This window comes from Eretmochelys imbricata, chromosome 1 (assembly GCF_965152235.1).
Source record: "Eretmochelys imbricata isolate rEreImb1 chromosome 1, rEreImb1.hap1, whole genome shotgun sequence".
Taxonomy (NCBI): Eukaryota; Metazoa; Chordata; order Testudines; family Cheloniidae; genus Eretmochelys; species Eretmochelys imbricata.
In genome coordinates this window covers 9,266,900-9,287,589 of record NC_135572.1, presented here as the reverse complement: position 1 = coordinate 9,287,589, position 20,690 = coordinate 9,266,900, and the positions used below count along the sequence as shown (strand labels likewise).

The 20,690-nt window shown below is 45.7% G+C and overlaps 1 protein-coding gene across 1 annotated transcript; it reads right to left on the bottom strand.

Moving 5' to 3' along the window:
• Positions 1-19,092: 19,092 nt before the first annotated feature.
• Positions 19,093-20,091, bottom strand: LOC144279812 (olfactory receptor 52R1-like). Its single transcript, XM_077841490.1, has one exon. It carries the CDS (start codon positions 20,089-20,091, stop codon positions 19,093-19,095), a length of 999 nt encoding a protein of 332 aa, XP_077697616.1.
• Positions 20,092-20,690: the final 599 nt, after the last annotated feature.

Here is a 20,690-nt window from a genome sequence, read left to right as displayed (position 1 = left end):
CACAGTAAAACTTTCAATAGAAGACAAGTAACAGCTTGGCTTTCAGACCAGGATGCTTATACTTTACACAAACCAGCTCGAATACGTTTTAAAAGAAACAAGACCATTGTTTCAGATGTGGATGCGCAATGGCAGGCAGATTTGGTGGATATGCATCAGTTCTCCAAACAGAACAGCAATTTTAAGTACATCTTAACAGTGGTAGACATTCTATCCAAATATGCCTGGGCCTTAGGCCTAAGAGACAAGACGAGTGGTGAGGTATCCAAGGCCTTTAAAGCTATTTTTAGCGAAGGGCGTGTGCCTCAAAAATTACAAACCGATCGGGGGAAAGAATTTTTAAACAAACCCTTAAGCAGATTGTTAAAACGGCATGGCATTCACCATTTTGTTACTAATAATGAAGTCAAAGCAGGGGTTGTGGAGCGATTTAACAGAACTTTAAAAACTAGGATGTGGAGATATTTTACAGCCCATAACACCTTTCGCTACATCGATGTGTTACCTGACTTTATAAAGAGTTACAACCAGAGCTTTCACAGAACTATACATACCAGACCCGCTGATGTTAACCCTTCAAATTCTCTGAAGGTATGGAAAATGGTTTATGGAGATGATTTTAAGATAAAACCGGTTGTTGCCCCTTTTCAAAAAGGCGACCACGTGAGACTATCTGAAACCAAAGGAGCTTTTGAAAAAGGTTATGAACAGACATTTACCGATGAGATATTCATAGTGGATGAAGCCTTAACCAGGGGTCAGAGACCTGTATACCGATTAAAAGACTACGAGGGTGAGACAGTTACTGGATCTTTTTACCCTGAAGAATTACAAAAAGTAAACCCCAAACAAGACAGGATTTACAGGGTTGAAAAAGTTCTAGCGGAGAAAGGAAAAGGGAGAAAAAAGCAACTACTGGTAAAATGGTTGGGGTGGCCTGATAAATTGAACAGCTGGGTGAAAGCTTCTCAACTCTGTGACATTTAGACGCAAACAACAAACAAACAAAAGTTATTCCTCCCCGCAAAGTCAGAGAAGATGAGCGACGGCGGTTTTACATTACTTTGCCCAGCAACGCCAGCTCTGCAGTTTTTCCCCAAAACACCAGCTCAAACTTTACAATACGGCTAATTAAGCCCTTGGATCTCCGGTGTGCCTGGGAGGTGGGGTTAGTGGAAATACAATACCCGCACAGCTGGAACACTATCAACGAAGACACCCCTTTTGAAGTCACCTTTGGAGATATGGCATGGAGTTTCATCCTACGACGAGGTTATTACGCGTCCATACCCGAATTACTGGATCATATGAACAGTATCATAGCTTGTCACCCCAGACCGCCTGAGATGGTCATGAACTATGAGTCTGTGGGTAGAAAAATTAGACTTAAATCCGCCGCTTTTACTTATATGTTTTCTACCAGCGGGGAGCTAGCTAACATTCTGGGCTTGGGCCCCAAACACAGCGTCCAAAAATTCCCTTTCTCGGCAGACATTACAGGGGGTTTTAATTCCTTGTATCTGTACACGGATATCGTAGAACATCAGTTTGTGGGGGACTTTTCTGTTCCCCTGTTACGTTGTGTCCCTGTCCAAGGAAGGAACAACGAGTTTGTCACCATCACCTACGATAAACCTCATTACGTCCCTATCAGTAAACACCACATCGACACCATTACCATTGAAATAAAGACAGATCAGAACAAAAGCGTCTCATTTTGCTTTGGCAAGGTGATCATCAAGCTACACCTGCGCCCCCGGAGAGAGCGAGTTTTCTAAAAAAGCAAAACAGTATTATGGCGATCCTAAAAAATTACGGCGACCCCACCGTCTACAGAAACTATTACAAACCCCAGGCGGGATATGCCCTTCCCGGATATCATGGGGCCCCTGTGATGTATGGGGCAAGCGTGGGTGGAATATTCCATAGCCTCTTTCGAAAAGCCGTACTGCTTTTGAGGAGGGGGCTAGAGATTATTAAACCCCACGTAAAAACCGCCGCTCAAAACATAGCTAAAGACGTGGTAGGTCACGTCTCCCGCGCTGTTCTGGAGAAGGTGGGGAACACAGCTTCACAGGAAGGATCGGGGCTGATGTACATTAAAAGGAGGAAGAGGAGAAAGAGAAATGCGTCATACCCGCGACGCGCAGGTCCCCCGAAACCCTTTAAAAGAAGGGCTTTGACCTGCAGGGTTGGCCATAAGCGAAAGTCCAAGAGGAAGCCTGGGCGAAAGAGGAAACACTCGCCGGCTGATACGAGAGATATATTTTAATCAACATGGCTTTCGTTCACTGCGGGTCTGAAGAATGCACCAAATCCGAACTAGACTTGTTCCAAATAGCCCCTACGCAGACCAGCATTGAGAAAAGCATCTACCTCGAGGTGCCACCTCTGTCGGCCGTTACAGAGTCTGCCCCCATTGACTTTTTTATAGCAAGGAATGGCATAGATTATATGGATTTAAACAACACACTGCTGTACCTGTGTTGCAAGATTGTAAAAGGAGACGGAACTGAACTCGAAGCGGACGCCGAGGTGGGCCTGGTGAATTACCCAGTGGCCTCTATTTTTAGTCAGCTGGATGTCACGCTCGGAGACCGTCTTGTAAGCCAAAGCAACAACTGTTACCCTTACAGGGCCTTTATAGAATCGGTGCTCAATTACAGCAACGACACCCTCGCCACACAATTTTCCGCTGGCCTCTTTTACAAAGACACTGCTGGACAACAGGAAGACACAGACTTGGATGGCGAGAATCTAGGGTTTGTGAGGCGTGCAAAACTGACCGCTCAAAGCAGAACAGTAGAGCTTCTGGGTCATCTACACAGTGACCTGTTTTTTCAAGAAAAACTATTGTTGAACGGAGTGGATGTGAAAATTAAACTGATGCGCAGTAAAGATCCTTTCTGTTTAATGGGCAGCGGAACTGAAGGCTTTAAACTGCGCATTCTATCAGCATCCCTTTTTGTGAAGAAAGTACGGGTGGCCCCGAGCGTTCGTCTGGGGCACGCCGAGGCCCTGCTTACCGCTAATGCCAAATACCCCGTGGACCGTGTGGGAATGAAAGTGTTTAGCATCCCTGCGGACAGCAGGGTCAGTAACCAGGAGAACCAGTTCTTGGAACAGTTGCCCAAAATGCTTGTCCTGGGGTTCGTGGATAACGATGCCTTTAGCAGGAAGTTATGCTAAAAATCCCTTTCATTTTAAGCATTACGATATTAATTTTGTGGCCTTGTATGTGGATGGTGAGCAGATACCGACCAAGCCTCTGCAACCAGACTTTGAGGCAGGATGCTGCGTGAGAGAATACATGAATCTGGTACAGACGGCCGGTAAACACATGGAAGATGGTTCTCTGTTAATCGACAGTGAGGAGTTTGCACAGGGTTACACCCTATTTGCCTTTGACTTGTCCCCCGACCAGGAATGCGCCGATCACTATTCCCTGATTAAAACCGGGAACCTGAGAGCAGAAATTCGTTTTGGGAAGGCTTTAACCATTACTGTCAATATGATCGTGTATGGGGTTTTTGACAATGTCATAGAGATAAATCAGAGGAGAAATGTTCTGTTTGACTACATGTGAACATGGACACCGTGCAGCTGTCACGTATCTTATCAACGGACGCTTACACGAAAAAGAATTTCTTAGACGTGTTTCCCTGCGATTGGCTCCCTGGCGGCAAGCTGTCTCAGAGACCCCTAGGTTTGGTGGTCAACACGCATCCACACAGCTGACCGGGTGAACACTGGCTTGCCGTGTATCTGGTGGAGCATAACCTTGGAGAGTTTTTTGACTCATACGGGCATCCCCTGAACAGTGTGTTCTTTCCTAAAAGCATTATGAAATTTTTAAACAAAAATGCCACAGACATTGTGTTTCACAACAGACAATTACAAGACCCCAGCTCCGTTGCCTGCGGCTATCACTGCGTGTTTTTCTTACACCCTCGTAGCAAAGGTTTATCTTTTGACCGGATTTTAAAATTGTATTCTAATGACTTAGTGCAAAACGACCGGATGGTGATGAATTTTGTAAAAAATAAATTTAAATACTTGGCCATGCCTAGCCTTGCTCAAAGCATGTTTCAACAAGCCCAGACATGTGTATCTTGCAAAGATTTTCATAGTCATGTTACCCAATAAAGCACCCCAGGTGAGGGGTTTAAAGACAATCGATGTTTGGCGTGGTTTTCTAAAAAAAAACAAAACACAATGACCCAATTCAGAAATGTTTTATTTAAAGCAAAACATTACCAGTTTTAAAAAAAATAGAACGTGAAAAAGATCACAAACTGAGCCATTCGGCTCTTTTAGCCAATTTTCGTTTTTTAGATGGCAAAAAAGGGGTCACTGTTTCTTGGTCCACACCGGTGTCGGAGATCGAGGCCTTGAGGCGTTCCAAAAGATCTCTATTGGTCGCGTTGCCCATGACGGAAGATGGTATGTTCAGTTCCACCATGGCATTCATAAACACATCCCATCCTTTAGGTACATGTCTGCTAGGAACAGAGTGCGTCTGGATGACGGCCCTGACTAAGTCGAGCATGTTAGAACCATTAACCACAGAGCCTTTGTACACAAAAGACCTTTTATCGGTCCATGAAGAAATGTTTTTATCTTGGCCCAGCTTATTTAGCAATACTGATGCATTTTTCTTATAATGCTTATTCACGTTATCCAACACCTCCTGAGCAACAGAGTCTGAGGTCTTTGGTGTTTCAGAGGGTTTGGCAGTCACGCTCTGTTCCTGTTCTGGTAGAAACAGACTTATTTTTCCTTTGTCCACATCGCTCTGCTTCACGTACGTTAGGTACCTTTGAAGCACGGTGCTGTAAAGTTTAGCCTTTTCATATTCACCTAAGTCAGTTCTTTGAAGAACAGATTTCATTTCAGCATCCAGTAAGCGTGTTGCGGTCGTTCTGATATTTTCCTCTGCCGGAGGGGGAGCACTTAATTGCTCCAACTGCCGGCTGGGCACCAGGTACATTTTTTCTGCATACTCCATTATCGATTAGTTAAAAGCCCCATTCTCAGAGGGATAGCAAAACTTAACAGGGGTCCTATAAACCCCCCAGACTGCTTCACCAGACGCTTCTTTCTTTTAAGTGAAACCCTTTTATTACACAAAGTTTTTATAAGCGTGTGTTTCTTTTTCAGCACACGCACTTGCTTTGGTGTTAAAGGTATGTTTCCTTTTAAGGTGTTGAGCGCTATTTCTGAGATGGCTGCTACTAGATCGTCAGAGGCCAAGCACAGTATAGCCCTCCTTTGCTGCGGGGAAGATTTGCTAAGTAATTTTAAAAGGCCCAGGTTTCTTTTCATGCAGCTAGACATGTTTTCAGTCAGCACCCCCGGCTGCTAAAAAGGGGCCTGCCAATAATTCATCTCTTTTTATACTGAGCTGTTGTTCTTTTTAAAGTATAAACTGCCGGCCAGTCTGGAGGGAAAAGACCAGTTCTTAGCCTATAAGCTTCTGGTGTGGAAGCATTTAAATCCACCACCAGGTAGCCATAAGGCCTTTTGGTAGCATCCTCAAAAGCTTCTAGAAAGAACTGAGCTTTGCCGGGGTACAGTTGCCGAGCGAGTGTAGCAATTTGCAATCTGTCCCTGGGGTTTTTGAACAGAACCATGTACTTTGTGTTTAGGTTAATAGTGCGACTCTTTTTTCCCTGGCAAAATACATTCTGAACTATATACATAATGCTCAGGTTCCTGTGATGCATGTACTTGGTAAAGGCTTTCTCGATTTCATTGCTTTCACAAGCGGAGTTCATCAGATCGTCTATGATAATCATGTTCACTTTATTGGTAGGAAACAAACGGTCATCGTCAAAAGCATCAGGCAGACCATCCACAAAATTGATAAAGGGGTATTTACAGAGCAGTTCTTTATACAGAGGTTGCCAACAACTGTAACACCACACAATATTCTCAGGCGTAACAGACAATGTTTGTTTGGCATTATCCAATACATTTTTTATAAAGTAACTTTTCCCGCAGTTGCTAGGCCCCGCGAGAATTGCAGAAAAGGGGTGTTTCCACCTCGTATCCATTTTTCAAAAGCCGTAGGGCAGGGTTTTAAACCCTTCTCTAGGACCCTCTTGTTGTAAATGACTTTCTGTGTTTTTTTAAGGGTTTTTGTCTCTATTTGCCACTGATTTTTGTTTCTTACAATAGAGGGTTGCTGCACCTCTATCTTTTTTGAGGGGTTCTCTCGCAGACCCGTGCAATAGTTCAGGACTAAATCTTTCAAACTGTCAAAGTTGATCTTTTCACAGTTTGCTACGTTCAGGGTAATACCTTTGACCTTCATACAAGCCTTTCCTCCCGACAGTTTATACCCGTATGTTTTTGGGCCTGCCGACACAAACTCGGTGATGTGTTGATCTGGTGGGATCTCGCTCGTGAGGTCCCCTAAATAATCCCCCAGAGGGGGATTCCAGGCCCCCTCCCTTTTCACAAATATCACAGAGTCAGTGTCGTGGTACAGGCACCGCTCTTGCAATCCGTCTAGGAGGTTGTATAGTTCTAAGCGGGCATAAGTGGTGGTGAAACAGGCTATGAAAACATTGGTATTGCCAGAGACAGAATAACGGTCTTTTGCGTGCTTCTTTTGCGTGCTGTTTCATCATCGATAAACTCACAGGATGAAACCTCGTAGTTGGGGGAAAATAGGTACTGAAAGAGTTCGTCGGGGTCTCTCACGATGCTGGTATTGGGTAGGTTGGTTCTTTGGCCGAATTTACCCCACAGAGAATTTAACAACAGTTTAGCAATTTGGCGTTTAGCGGGGTTTAGCCTGATCTCATGTCGGCGTAAAAGCACGCCTTCTTTCTGGTAGAAATCGTTAACATACTTATTTTGTTTGTCTTCGTCTGTGCACCAGCTGGGATACCCTGAAGCCTCTTGTTTCTGGCGGAGGTGTAATTTTATGTACTCCGAAAAGAGTTCATCAGATTTTTCATTAAAATGCCAGATTTCATAGATTTTAGCCACCATGTACCCCTTCGCTATGGCTGCGTTCAATTCCACAGTGCACCAAGTCCCCAGGATGGCCCTCTCCTCGTCAGTGTGGGTGCACATCTCCCGCTGCACAGTTTCCGCGCAGGTTCGGCATAGCGGGAACATAAGCTTACCGCCCACTCTGACAGGTAACAATGGGAAAAAGAGGCCTCGTGGGGAGTACACTTTAACTTTTGCAATTCCAAAATAATTTGCAAGGGGTCATAGAATCATAGAATCATAAAATATCAGGGTTGGAAGGGACCTCAGGAGGTCATCTAGTCCAATCCCCTGCTCAAAAGCAGGACCAATCCCCAATTAAATCATCCCAGCCAGGGCTTTGTCAAGCCTGACCTTAAAAACTTCTAAGGAAGGAGATTCCACCACCTCCCTAGGCAACGCATTCCAGTGTTTCACCACCCTCCTAGTGAAAAAGTTTTTCCTAATATCCAACCTAAACCTCCCCCACTGCAACTTGACACCATTACTCCTTGTCCTGTCCTCTTCTACCACTGAGAATAGTCTAGAACCATCCTCTCTGGAACCACCTCTCAGGTAGTTGAAAGCAGCTATCAAATCCCCCCTCATTCTTCTCTTCTGCAGACTAAACAATCCCAGTTCCCTCAGCCTCTCCTCATAAGTCATGTGTTCCAGACCCCTAACCATTTTTGTTGCCCTTCGCTGGACTCTCTCCAATTTATCCACATCCTTCTTGTAGTGTGGGGCCCAAAACTGGACACAGTACTCCAGATGAGGCCTCACCAATGTCGAATAGAGGGGGACGATCACGTCCCTCGATCTGCTCGCTATGCCCCTACTTATACATCCCAAAATGCCATTGGCCTTCTTGGCAACAAGGGCACACTGCTGACTCATATCCAGCTTCTCATCCACTGTCACCCCTAGGTCCTTTTCCGCAGAACTGCTGCCTAGCCATTCGGTCCCTAGTCTGTAGCGGTGCATTGGGTTCTTCCGTCCTAAGTGCAGGACCCTGCACTTTTCCTTATTGAACCTCATCAGATTTCTTTTGGCCCAATCCTCCAATTTGTCTAGGTCCCTCTGTATCCTATCCCTGCCCTCCAGCGTTTCTACCACTCCTCCCAGTTTAGTATCATCTGCAAATTTGCTGAGAGTGCAATCCACACCATCCTCTAGATCATTTATGAAGATATTGAACAAAACCGGCCCCAGGACCGACCCCTGGGGCACTCCACTTGATACCGGCTGCCAACAAGACATAGATCCAAATTTGTCATAAACTATATCGGGGTGCCCGATAGGGTAGTCTTTGGTTTTGTTTACAAAAGGGTACAAGCTGGTAAAATCATAATAGTGGATTTCTTTGCCGGGCTTAGGTTTATAATATAGATGGATGGCATTCGTCCTCCCCCCAAAAAGAGCATCCCTAGGCATGAGAGACTGGGGTAACTGGGCTCGGTTTAAAAAGCTCGCAAGCTCCCTGTCTGTTTCTTTCATCACCACCCACTCGTGCTCCCAAAGAGTCCTCACTACAAAACCAAGCCGTTTTAGATAGTCAGTCTTGAGCTGCGTCTTGTAATTAAGAAATCCAAAAGTTGTACCCATCATAGGGTTTTGTGCTTTTTCACAATGACAGGCGACACAGCCGTGAAAAAAACACCCATTAAACTCAAAGGCTGTGTGTACCCCGTCAATATTGGCATAACCATCTAAAAAGTAGGGGCCTACCTGTAGTTCCCCACCCTGTAAAGCGTGCTGTATTTGTATATTTTCTTTTTGAGAGATATACAACAGCCACTGGATAGGTGGGGTTGAATATCTCTTTTTCTGTCTGTGATAGTTGTCTGGAGGGAGAAGAGCTACCGTGTTAGGCTCCAAAAGCATAAACCTGTACATAGCCATGCAGACGGATGCCAGCGTTATGTACCGGAACGGATCTATACACAGTTTTATCTCGGTGAATTTACCGGGTTCTCTTTCTACTAGATCGACCTTCTCCGTCATATTCATAATTTCTTTTCTGTATAGGATACAAGCCTGTCTCAAAATTTTTACATCCTGCTGGCAGTAATACGCAAGCTCTTTCTGCAGGTCAAAAGTCTCAGAGCTGTGGTCTTGATACCAGTCGAGAAACTCTGTTTTTTCCCTGGGCATCATGCTTTCTACACCGTAGTGCTCCACACCGGGCATAGACCCCACATAATTTTGATTTTCTAAAATGTTAAAAAAATGTGGAAAATACCCTTTGCAACCTTCAAACCCCATCGCCTGTGGGAGTTTGCTAAGCTTCATGGGCAAGAAGTTTAAAGAGTCTATAAAACGAATGCCAAGGGCCTTAACTTCCACACACATTAGTTTACTGCCCTGAGTGATCAGTTCTATGCACATCTTTTCCTTCAGTAACTGTCTAACGCAGAAATACGCATCATAACCTTTGGAATTGTGTGCTAGGAACGTGTAGTCCCGGAACTCTTTGCCAATAAAGGTCTTAACAAACATAGAAAGACATTCGTCACCCTTAAATTCCCAGGATTTTTCCGGCTTTAGGGACATCGCAAAAATATAATTGGGAGTGTGCAACCCAGTCTCCTGCATGCATTCAAAATCATAAAAAATATACTTTTCTAATGATTCGGGCTTTCTAAGGCTGTCCATAAAACAGAGGTGAACGTCTACATCTCCAACGATCAAACCCTGACACTGCTTACAGCGCCTCCCTTTACACCTGTGCCGCTTGTCCACGTACGCCTGACACTTATCGCACAAAGTTTTAGACAGGCATTCAACTTGGGTTTTTGACGCACAGTTGACATGTCTGTCTAAACACTCTTTGGACCGACAATACAGTTTACAGCTAGGACACCTCAGCTGCACACCCATGTTGTCAGAGCATGTTGCGCTCAAGCAGAGACGGCAACGATACCTGCAAGAGTGGTCGTGACTGTACACCGTGTGGCAAAACTCACAGTAACTTTTTGCTCCGAACAACTTTTTCACATCCAGAACCCCATAGTAATGTTCATTGTGCAACAGGATGAAATAAGTCTTAGGGTACACGGGGTCCCCCGTTTTAAAAAAACCCCAGCCACCTTTCACCGCATACAGCACCACCTGTATGTTAACTCCTAAATGCTGTTCAAACTTTGCTACATCACTGAGCAGAACCTTTTTTTGATCTGACCACCCCAGTTTCTCGTGCAACTTTCTCGCCTCTGCTAACAATTCTGCATCCGTAGGTTTATGACCGGCCATGACGGCCAAGAGCCCTCCCGCAAAACATAGATTGGTACCGGTGTAAGTCAGGTCTACTAAACATTGTCTCTTTTTATGACTAATCTGACTACTAAGGATAGAATTTAAAACTCTTTGAGCGCCCCCACCCCTATTTTTTACAACTGTCACAACGAGGCGCAACGTCCCATCGAGATGCAATTCTCTATTGCTCTGAAGCAGCTTTGAGGCCTGGTTTAAGAAATCCTCAGCGGACAGCTCATCCCTAGTTCTTCTGACTGAAAACAAAGGGTTAGTTAAACAACGGCTCTCTAAACGTAACTGTACGTAATCATCAGGGCCTACCCTACCATTAACGTCATCAAGAACTAGCTGTATCCCTCTGTGTATGGCTTCAACAGCCTGTTGAGCTGAATTTATTTGCTCAAGATGAACAAAACGAAACTCCTCACAATACACCGACCCCCCAAATCTGGGTAATTCACGTTGCCAACTTCTCACTCTCTCCATATACACCTCTGCATTTTCAGGGTTACTTGGGGGTTCCTCTACGGAACCATCAGTGGCATCTTCTACATCCGATACTAATTGAGAGTCAGACTCTGAGACGCCTCCGTGAGGGTCATTGGGAGTAGATGGGACTCCGTCTAGAGAGCACTCTGGGGAATTTTCTAAACCAGAGTCTGATTTCGCCTCCCCATTTTCAGACATACCAGTTTGAGAGCCTCTGGTAGGGGGCATCTCTTTTTGGGTTTTTTCCCTCATTACCTCTTTAGCCCTTTTTACATTTTTTACAGCGACCCTGGCCTGGAATTTTTTGGCAGCCATCTGTTTATCCCCCAAGCACCGTCCGCCCTTTTGTTTACACACGAGCTGATGTGTATAGTTTACACATCAGGTGATGTAGTTTACATCCAGGTAGTTTACATCCAGTCCCATTTACTTTGTGAATGGACTATTCAAGTTGATGGCCCATCAGTGAGCACAAAGGGCCATGGGAGAAGCTTATCCCCACCAGATGGACTTTCCTGTAGACGCTGTAGCCAGAATATGGGTAATGGCCCCTGCTATAGCTCACTTAAGCATGCAAGGGCATGTGACCAGCTCACCGGACTCCATCTTGTGCTTGTACTTTCCCACTAACTGTGCATCTGGCAGAAGTTCCCTGCACCTGGCAGAAGCTATAAAAGGGGAAAGTGATGTCATCACTTGGCCTCACTCCCCCCACAACTCAACACCTCAAAACACAGCTAGAGGGAAAATATTTTAACTGGGGAGTTGGTCCCAAGCTGGAAAGGAGAAATCCTGGCATGTGTATAGAAGATTGGTGAACTGTTTGTACCATCAGGGTGAGATACTGCTTGATTCAAACACTGTCTAGTTTCTAAAAAGAAAAGGAGTCCTTGTGGCACCTTAGAGACTAACCAATTTATTTGAGCATGAGCTTTCGTGAGCTACAGCTCACTTCATCAGATGCATACCGTGGAAACTGCAGCAGACTTTATATATACACAGAGAATATGAAACAATACCTCCTCCCACCCCACTGTCCTGCTGGTAATAGCTTATCTAAAGTGAGCAACAGGTTAGGCCATTTCCAGCACAAATCCAGGTTTTCTCACCCTCCACCCCCACACACAAATTCACTCTCCTGCTGGTGATAGCCCATCCAAAGTGACAACTCTTTACACAATGTGCATGATAATGAAGTTAGGCCATTTTCTGCACAAATCCAGGTTCTCTCACTCCCTCACCCCCCTCCAAAAACCCACCCCCATACACACACAGACTCACTCTCCTGCTGGTAATAGCTCATCCAAACTGACCACTCTCCAAGTTTAAAACCAAGTTAAACCAGAACATCTGGGGGGGGGGGGTAGGAAAAAACAAGAGGAAATAGGCTACCTTGCATAATGACTTAGCCACTCCCAGTCTCTATTTAAGCCTAAATTAATAGTATCCAATTTGCAAATGAATTCCAATTCAGCAGTTTCTCGCTGGAGTCTGGATTTGAAGTTTCTTTGTTTTAAGATAGCGACCTTCATGTCTGTGATTGCGTGACCAGAGAGATTGAAGTGTTCTCCGACTGGTTTATGAATGTTATAATTCTTGACATCTGATTTGTGTCCATTTATTCTTTTACGTAGAGACTGTCCAGTTTGACCAATGTACATGGCAGAGGGGCATTGCTGGCACATGATGGCATAAATCACATTGGTGGATGTGCAGGTGAACGAGCCTCTGATAGTGTGGCTGATGTTATTAGGCCCTGTGATGGTGTCCCCTGAATAGATATGTGGGCACAATTGGCAACGGGCTTTGTTGCAAGGATAAGTTCCTGGGTTAGTGGTTCTGTTGTGTGGTATGTGGTTGTTGGTGAGTATTTGCTTCAGGTTGCGGGGCTGTCTGTAGGCAAGGACTGGCCTGTCTCCCAAGATTTGTGAGAGTGTTGGGTCATCCTTTAGGATAGGTTGTAGATCCTTAATAATGCGTTGGAGGGGTTTTAGTTGGGGGCTGAAGGTGACGGCTAGTGGAGTTCTGTTATTTTCTTTGTTAGGCCTGTCCTGTAGTAGGTAACTTCTGGGAACTCTTCTGGCTCTATCAATCTGTTTCTTTACTTCCGCAGGTGGGTATTGTAGTTGTAAGAAAGCTTGACAGAGATCTTGTAGGTGTTTGTCTCTGTCTGAGGGGTTGGAGCAAATGCGGTTGTATCGCAGAGCTTGGCTGTAGACGATGGATCGTGTGGTGTGGTCAGGGTGAAAGCTGGAGGCATGCAGGTAGGAATAGCGGTCAGTAGGTTTCCGGTATAGAGTGGTGTTTATGTGACCATTGTTTATTAGCACTGTAGTGTCCAGGAAGTGGATCTCTTGTGTGGACTGGACCAGGCTGAGGTTGGTGGTGGGATGGAAATTGTTGAAATCATGGTGGAATTCTTCAAGGGCTTCTTTTCCATGGGTCCAGAGGATGAAGATGTCATCAATATAGCGCAAGTAGAGTAGGGGCTTTAGGGGACGAGAGCTGAGGAAGCGTTGTTCTAAATCAGCCATAAAAATGTTGGCATACTGTGGGGCCATGCGGGTACCCATAGCAGTGCCGCTGATCTGAAGGTATACATTGTCCCCAAATGTGAAAGAGTTATGGGTAAGGACAAAGTCACAAAGTTCAGCCACCAGGTTAGCCGTGACATTATCGGGGATAGTGTTCCTGACGGCTTGTAGTCCATCTTTGTGTGGAATGTTGGTGTAGAGGGCTTCTACATCCATAGTGGCCAGGATGGTGTTATCAGGAAGATCACTGATGGATTGAAGTTTCCTCAGGAAGTCAGTGGTGTCTCGAAGGTAGCTGGGAGTGCTGGTAGCATAGGGCCTGAGGAGGGAGTCTACATAGCCAGACAATCCTGCTGTCAGGGTGCCAATGCCTGAGATGATGGGGTGCCCAGGATTTCCAGGTTTATGGATCTTGGGTAGTAGATAGAATATCCCAGGTCGGGGTTCCAGGGGTGTGTCTGTGCGGATTTGATCTTGTGCTTTTTCAGGAAGTTTCTTGAGCAAATGCTGTAGCTGCTTTTGGTAACTCTCAGTGGGATCATAGGGTAATGGCTTGTAGAAGCTCGTGTTGGAGAGCTGCCGAGCAGCCTCTTGTTCATATTCCGACCTATTCATGATGACAACAGCACCTCCTTTGTCAGCCTTTTTGATTATGATGTCAGAGTTGTTTCTGAGGCTGTGGATGGCATTGCCTTCTGCATGGCTGAGGTTATGGGGCAAGTGATGCTGCTTTTCCACAATTTCAGCCCGTGCACGTCGGCGGAAGCACTCTATGTAGAAGTCCAGTCTGCTGTTTCGACCTTCAGGAGGAGTCCACCTAGAATCCTTCTTTCTGTAGTGTTGGTAGGGAGACCTCTGTGGATTAGTATGTTGTTCAGAGGTATTTTGGAAATATTCCTTGAGTCGGAGACGTCGAAAATAGGATTCTAGGTCACCACAGAACTGTATCATGTTCGTGGGGGTGGAGGGGCAGAAGGAGAGGCCCCGAGATAGAACAGCTGCTTCTGCTGGGCTGAGAGTATAGTTGGATAGGTTAACAATATTGCTAGGTGGGTTGAGGGAACCATTGCTGTGGCCCCTTGTAGCATGTAGTAGTTTAGAAAGTTTAGTGTCCTTTTTCTTTTGTAGAGAAGCAAAGTGTGCGTTGTAAATGGCTTGTCTAGTTTTAGTAAAATCCAGCCACGAGGAAGTTTGTGTGGAAGGTTGGTTTTTTATGAGAGTATCCATTTTTGAGAGCTCATTCTTAATCTTTCCCTGTTTGCTGTAGAGGATGTTGATCAGGTGATTCCGCAGTTTCTTTGAGAGCGTGTGGCACAAGCTGTCAGCATAGTCTGTGTGGTATGTAGTGGGGTGGGAGGAGGTATTGTTTCATATTCTCTGTGTATATATAAAGTCTGCTGCAGTTTCCACGGTATGCATCTCATGAAGTGAGCTGTAGCTCACGAAAGCTCATGCTCAAATAAATTGGTTAGTCTCTAAGGTGGCACAAGGACTCCTTTTCTTTTTGCGAATACAGACTAACACGGCTGTTACTCTGAAACCTGTCTAGTTTCTAGAACTCAGATTGGGATTTTCCTTTATTTCTTTGGTAATCTACTTTGATCTGTACACTTATTAGTTAAAATCACTTAAAATCTATATTTCTGTAGTTAATAAATTGGTTTTATGTTTTTTACCTAAAACAGTGTGTTGTTTGAAATGCAAAAGGGAAATCTGCTCAAGAAGAGGGGCTGGTGCATTGTCCTCTCCACATTGAGACTGGGTGGACTGCATAATAAACTTTCACTGGTCAGGCTTCTGACCAAGGCAAGACGGTACCGCTCTGAGGTCCTAAGCTGGGGAGCTGGGGGGAACTGGTTGGAGCCTCTCTATTGTTGGTTCATGAATGGCTGGCGAAAGCATTCATGTAATTCAGCTGGGTGTGTCCCTGCCTGTGAATGTTTGTGTGAGTGGAGGAGTTGGAGGGGTCTGTAGCTTGTCACATAATCACAGTGTGAAAGGGGACTCAGATTAGTGTGCAAGAGGGCTCAGTGGTACCCCAATTCTGTGTTGTACTCCGGGGAAGACTGGCACAGTGAGCAGGTTGAAATGCAACCCTTGTTCTGAGTGAGATTTGCACTTCATACACTGGTGTAGAAATTTTAAGTGAGATTTTGAGTGGGGTAGTTGGAGATCAGTCAAAGAGGTGACCAGTTTGTTATTTTCTGTTTGCTTATTTTGGGAAATGGAAGTAGGAACAGAAAAGCAGCAAGATGAGCGAAAACTGAGAAATGATTGTGAAATTGGAGCTATTCAGATTGCAGGCAGTAGAAAAAGAAAAAGAACATAGGAGAATTTTGCAGCTAAAGCCGGCAGAGGCTGCCAGAGAGGAGACTGAACACAGAAAGGCTATGGAACTAAAGCAACAAGAAAGTGAGAAGAAAGAGAGAGAGAGCAGAATTACCAATTGGACTTGCTGGAAAAGCTGAACTAGAACCTTTCCACTCCACTGATTCCCACCTCTCCAAAAATCCTCAAATGGGAACAACTGTGTCCTGCATACAACGAGGCAGGGGATATTGGTGAATATCTTTGAGAGTCTCTGTGTGATACATAAGATTCCTGATGCCCAGAAGATGCCCACTTTAGTTGCTAATTTATCTGGTAAAGCTCTGGATATAGTCAATAAAATGCCAACTGATGATGCTTTAGATTATTGTAAATTCAAAGAACTGGTTTTGAAACAATTTCAGATTTTCCCCTGAAAGATATAGAGTGAAATTTAGGAATCTTAAGGGGGTGCTGGTATGCAACATGGAATATGTTTAAAAAATTAAAGATATTATGGGAAAGTGGGTAAGGGGCACAGCTGTTACAAGATTTGAAGGAATGTTTGACCTAGCTGGTTGGTTAGGAGCACTTCTTAAACACAGGTAAAGATGATGTGAAACAGTGTCTATGGGACAAAAAGGTGAAAACTGTGGATGAGATGGCTTCTCTAGCTGATGACTTTGAACAGACACAAGCATCTATTGTGAATAAACTACAGATGGAGGGTTTACACTTGGTGGGAAGCATGGTCCCATTTTACCCCATTCTTCTAATCTCCAACCCGAATCTCCTGTGAAAATGGAAGAGTCCAGGAGGTGCTATCATTGTAATTCCACTGATCACCTGAGGAATAAATGCCCTGTACTCAAAGAAAGCAGGCAGCAGGTAGCCCAGGCGAATGCTGCTATTCAGAGCACAGAAGCCCCTCAGGCACTGTCACTTATCATACTAGGTTTGTAAAATTAGCCTTTGTACAACTAGGCATGAAGCACTGAATGGCAGGGAACATCATGGGTGGGAAGATACAGGGGCAGAAATTTTGGTAGTTAGGAGGACTATAGTACAACAAGGTGACATACTGACAGGACAGATGGCAGGGCTTTTATTGTTTGATGGTTACAAAATCCTTGTGCCTTTGGCTAAAGTGCACATCGAAACCAAATGTTTGGAAGCTGTATTATCAGTGGGGGTAGTAGACGATACCCCTATTGATATGCTAATTGGCAATGATTTCTTCCATGTAGCTCAGGCTGTTAAAGTGTCCGCACGCAGCAAGAAGGAGCGTTCTGCTGGGACCTCAGAGGAAAAGGGGAAAGTCCCAGGAACTGCTGAAAGAAAGAGACAGAGTCTCCTTGATTCCTCTGCAGGAGGAGGAAGCTGCATGTTTCCAGGGGTGGGGGTGGTTGAGACCAGCTCCTGCCCTTCAGCTGAAGGTAGCGGTGCCTCAGGGAGAAAAAAGTCCATGGTGCTGCCAAACACGGGCCAAACCAAATCTAAGGGAGCATAGGAAGATGTGTTCCAGAGGGGAGCCTAGAGGAGGGAGATAGAATCATAGAAACCACTGAGGAGGTGGGTGTGGGTTCCTTTAACACTGCAGCAGGAGGCAACACCACCTCAGGAAGAAAGGGGTGTGTGGAGCCTGCCACTGAGACAACTGTCCAGGCTGCTAGCTGTGAGCCCTTCACAGCTGACCAGGGGATAGTTCCCACTCTAAAGAGCATAGCGGTAGGTGTCCTAGAGGGGGCCATGAGGAGGAAACTGGGGGAGGAATAGTGGGAGAACAGGAATGTCTGCTCACTGATCACATGGGGGAGGATGCTCAGGACAGAATGGATGATTCAGCATTTGTGCACCCAGGCACCCAACCTGTGGCTCAGGCTTCGAGAGGGAACAGTGTAACTGACCTGCCGGACGAGAGCCATCATACAACTTACCTCTCGGGGATAGAGAGAGGGGTGACGCAGGGTATTCCAATCCAGGTCACAATTTTTCAGGACTTTGTTCCTGACGTGGTTGTGAAAACTAACTCTCTCTCTTGAAGACAGGATGCAGGTCCAACTGAATCGATGGTTGTCTGTGGAAATGCTAATGACCCAACTGACAGAGGGGAGGAGGAAATTCCCAGGGTTGGGAAAACACAGAAAGCAGCTGTGAAGAGACACACCTCTTAGCCCAGAGAGCACAGATCACAACCCTCTAGGAAAGGGAGAGGGGAAGCTCCCAGTGCTGGGAGTGGGGATCACAGGGAAAGTGCAAGGTGTGTGTGTGTGGGGGGGTGTGGATTATTTTCATGGGCATAACCCTGGGGTTGGGACCTAGCTCTGCAGAGGGCTGGCCAACATATAAATCCCTCTTACTTCCTTAACTCATCAGACCCTGGCATACCAAGACCCCAAAGATTGCCTGAAATTGAGATCCTTCCTGAAGGGGAGTGATGTTATTGATGTGAACTGTGATCATATAGATCATAGTTGCAAGCAAGGTCCTATAGTGGCACCAAATCTTGTACAAAGTAGGTTGAGTAAGGTTTCTATAAAAAGGCTGTAATTAGCTGGTTATGATTATGCTGTCTGTATGTGTGTATCATTTTTGTATTTGAAGTTACGAATATTGGCTATATACTTATATCTCAATGTGTTTGATTCTAAGTAGCATCCGTGAAGCATTTGGTCAGCTTCTCAAGAAAGGACTATTCTGAGTAAGTGCCCAATGAAGAAACACTTAACTGACAAGGGAGCTTGGGAGACTCCAATCCACATCTGAGGAGCCTTCCTGGGAACGTTCAAGATAGCATGTGAGCAATGGCTGCCGCTTGCAAACTGAGTCATGCATGGACATGTGACTCGCCCATGTGACTCCAAGCTCCACCTTTCTGCTGTGATTTTCCACAGTAAGAACAAAGGGGTATCCTTCCACATGCAGAGGATATGAAAAGCCCTGGAATCCCCTCCATTTTGTCTTCAATCCTGCTTCTGCCCTCTGGAGGAACTGTGCTTGAAACTGAAGCTCTGAACAAAGGACTGAACAACCCATCCAGGATGGGATCTTTGTACTCCAGAGACTTCATTGGTTTCAATCAGCCGTAGTCCCATCAAGCCTGAAACAAGCCTGAACTTTAATAACACACACATAGCACAATTTCATAACTTCACATACAATGATCGCATGTACAGCCCAAGGAGATATCAATGTTTAGTGACAGGGGGAGGAGAGGAAAGAGTTGCAGGAGGGGCCTTGAGGGGAAGAGGTAGAGCAGGGGTGGAGCCTGGGGGAAGAGGCAGCGTAGAGCGGTGAGGCCTTAGGCTTCCAGTTACCAGCAATTAGAAAGGTGGCAACCCTATGAGTTGCACATAGACAGATTCCCCAGTTTGTCACGCTGAAACAGCACAGTAAGATGAGGAAAAGATTTAATATCTCTTTGACTGGCCAGTCAGTGATTCAGGGAGGAGGGCCCAGCACTATATCACCAGCTACCTCTGAATGGAGTGTGGTCTGAGAACCAGAGCATCAGGAGAAAACTTTAGGTCCCTTTCTGAGTAAAGAGCTGGAGCAGCCTATCCCGGATCTCCTGAGTCTTCGCCCCATAGATGATGGGGTTTAGCATGGGGGGCACCAGGAGGTACATGTTGGACATGAGAACCTGGAAATGCAGGGCCACATTGTGCCCAAACCGTTGCGTGAGGGCAGAGAAGAGATGTGGGGTGTAAGAGGCTAAGATGACACAGAGGTGGGAGCCGCAGGTCCCAAAAGTCTTGAGGCGGGCATCCTTTGTTGGGAGGCTGAAGATGGCCCTGAGGATCTGGATATAGGACACAGCGATACAAAACACATCCACACCAGTCACCAAGAATGCCACAGAGAGGCTGTAGTAACTACTGATGCGGATATCTGCGCAGGCCAGCTTCACCACAGCTATGTGCTTGCAGAATGTGTAGGGAATGATGTTGGTTCTGCAATATGGCCACTTCCTCACCAGGAAGGGGTAGGGCAATACGAGCATGATGCCACGCAGCACCACAACCAGGCCAATTTTGGCCACCACAGGGTTTGTCAGGGTGGTGGAATGTCTCAGGGGATCGCAGATGGCCACATAGCGATCAAAAGCCATGGCCACGAGGATCCCAGACTGTATCACAGAAAAGCTGAGAATGAAGTACATCTGGGTGAGGCAGGCACTGAAATTGATCTCCCTGGAATTGAACCAGAAGATGCTCAGCATTTTGGGTAGGACGGCCGTAGACGGGACCAGGTCAGTGATGACCAGCATGCAGAGGAAATAGTACAAGGGTCCATGGAGGCTGGGCTCCCTCTTCACGATGAACAGGATGGTGAAGCTCCCCAGGATGGCTATGGCGTACATGGCACAGAAGGGGATGGAGATCCAGACATGGGCTGCCTCCAGGCCAGGAATGCCCAGCAGGATGAAGGTGGAGGGGTTGTTGAAGTCAGTTGAGTTGGAATCTGACATGGAGTAGGAGAGAAAGTGTCCAACACTGAGGCAGAATGGTGTTTCCTGCATGTACTGTATGTTCCCCTGACTTCCTGTATGAACCCAGGCTGTAGGGCGATAGTCACAGGACAAATACCTGGATGGAGAGACAGTGTTAATATGAGACACTTCATGCACTACTGGAGGCTGTTCTCATTGATGAAGCAGGTTGGTCGCTCCACACACACTGAAAAATGACATTTTCATTATTCAGATAAATGAATTATGAACAACTGACCCTAATAATGCCAATTCCATATTTTATGGTGCTCCCTGTGTCAACAATTCCTACACATCGTGGTGTGGGAAATCTTTATAGGCACCAACAGGAAACACGAGTGGATACTGGTTTTCCCTGATTGTTCCTTAGGCCCTGTCTACACTGTCACCTTTTTTCGCCAAAAGGCAGCATTTGGTGAAGAAATAGTGGAGGTGTAAACACTACAAAGCCACTTTTGATGACACAACTCCTCAGTTTCAGTCATGTAATAAAGGCACCTTAACGAGAGTTGTAAGGCTTTTTATGCAAAAATTTTGTCACTGAAGTGCCAGTGTACACACTGTGCTTGATTTCATCACTGTAATTGGCCTCTGGAAGGCATCCCACAATGCCCATTCTAACCTCTCTG

Bases quoted from the DNA above. Each gene is read 5' to 3' on its own strand.
- LOC144279812 (XM_077841490.1), bottom strand. From the start codon at position 20,091: ATGCAGGAAACACCATTCTGCCTCAGTGTTGGACACTTTCTCTCCTAC.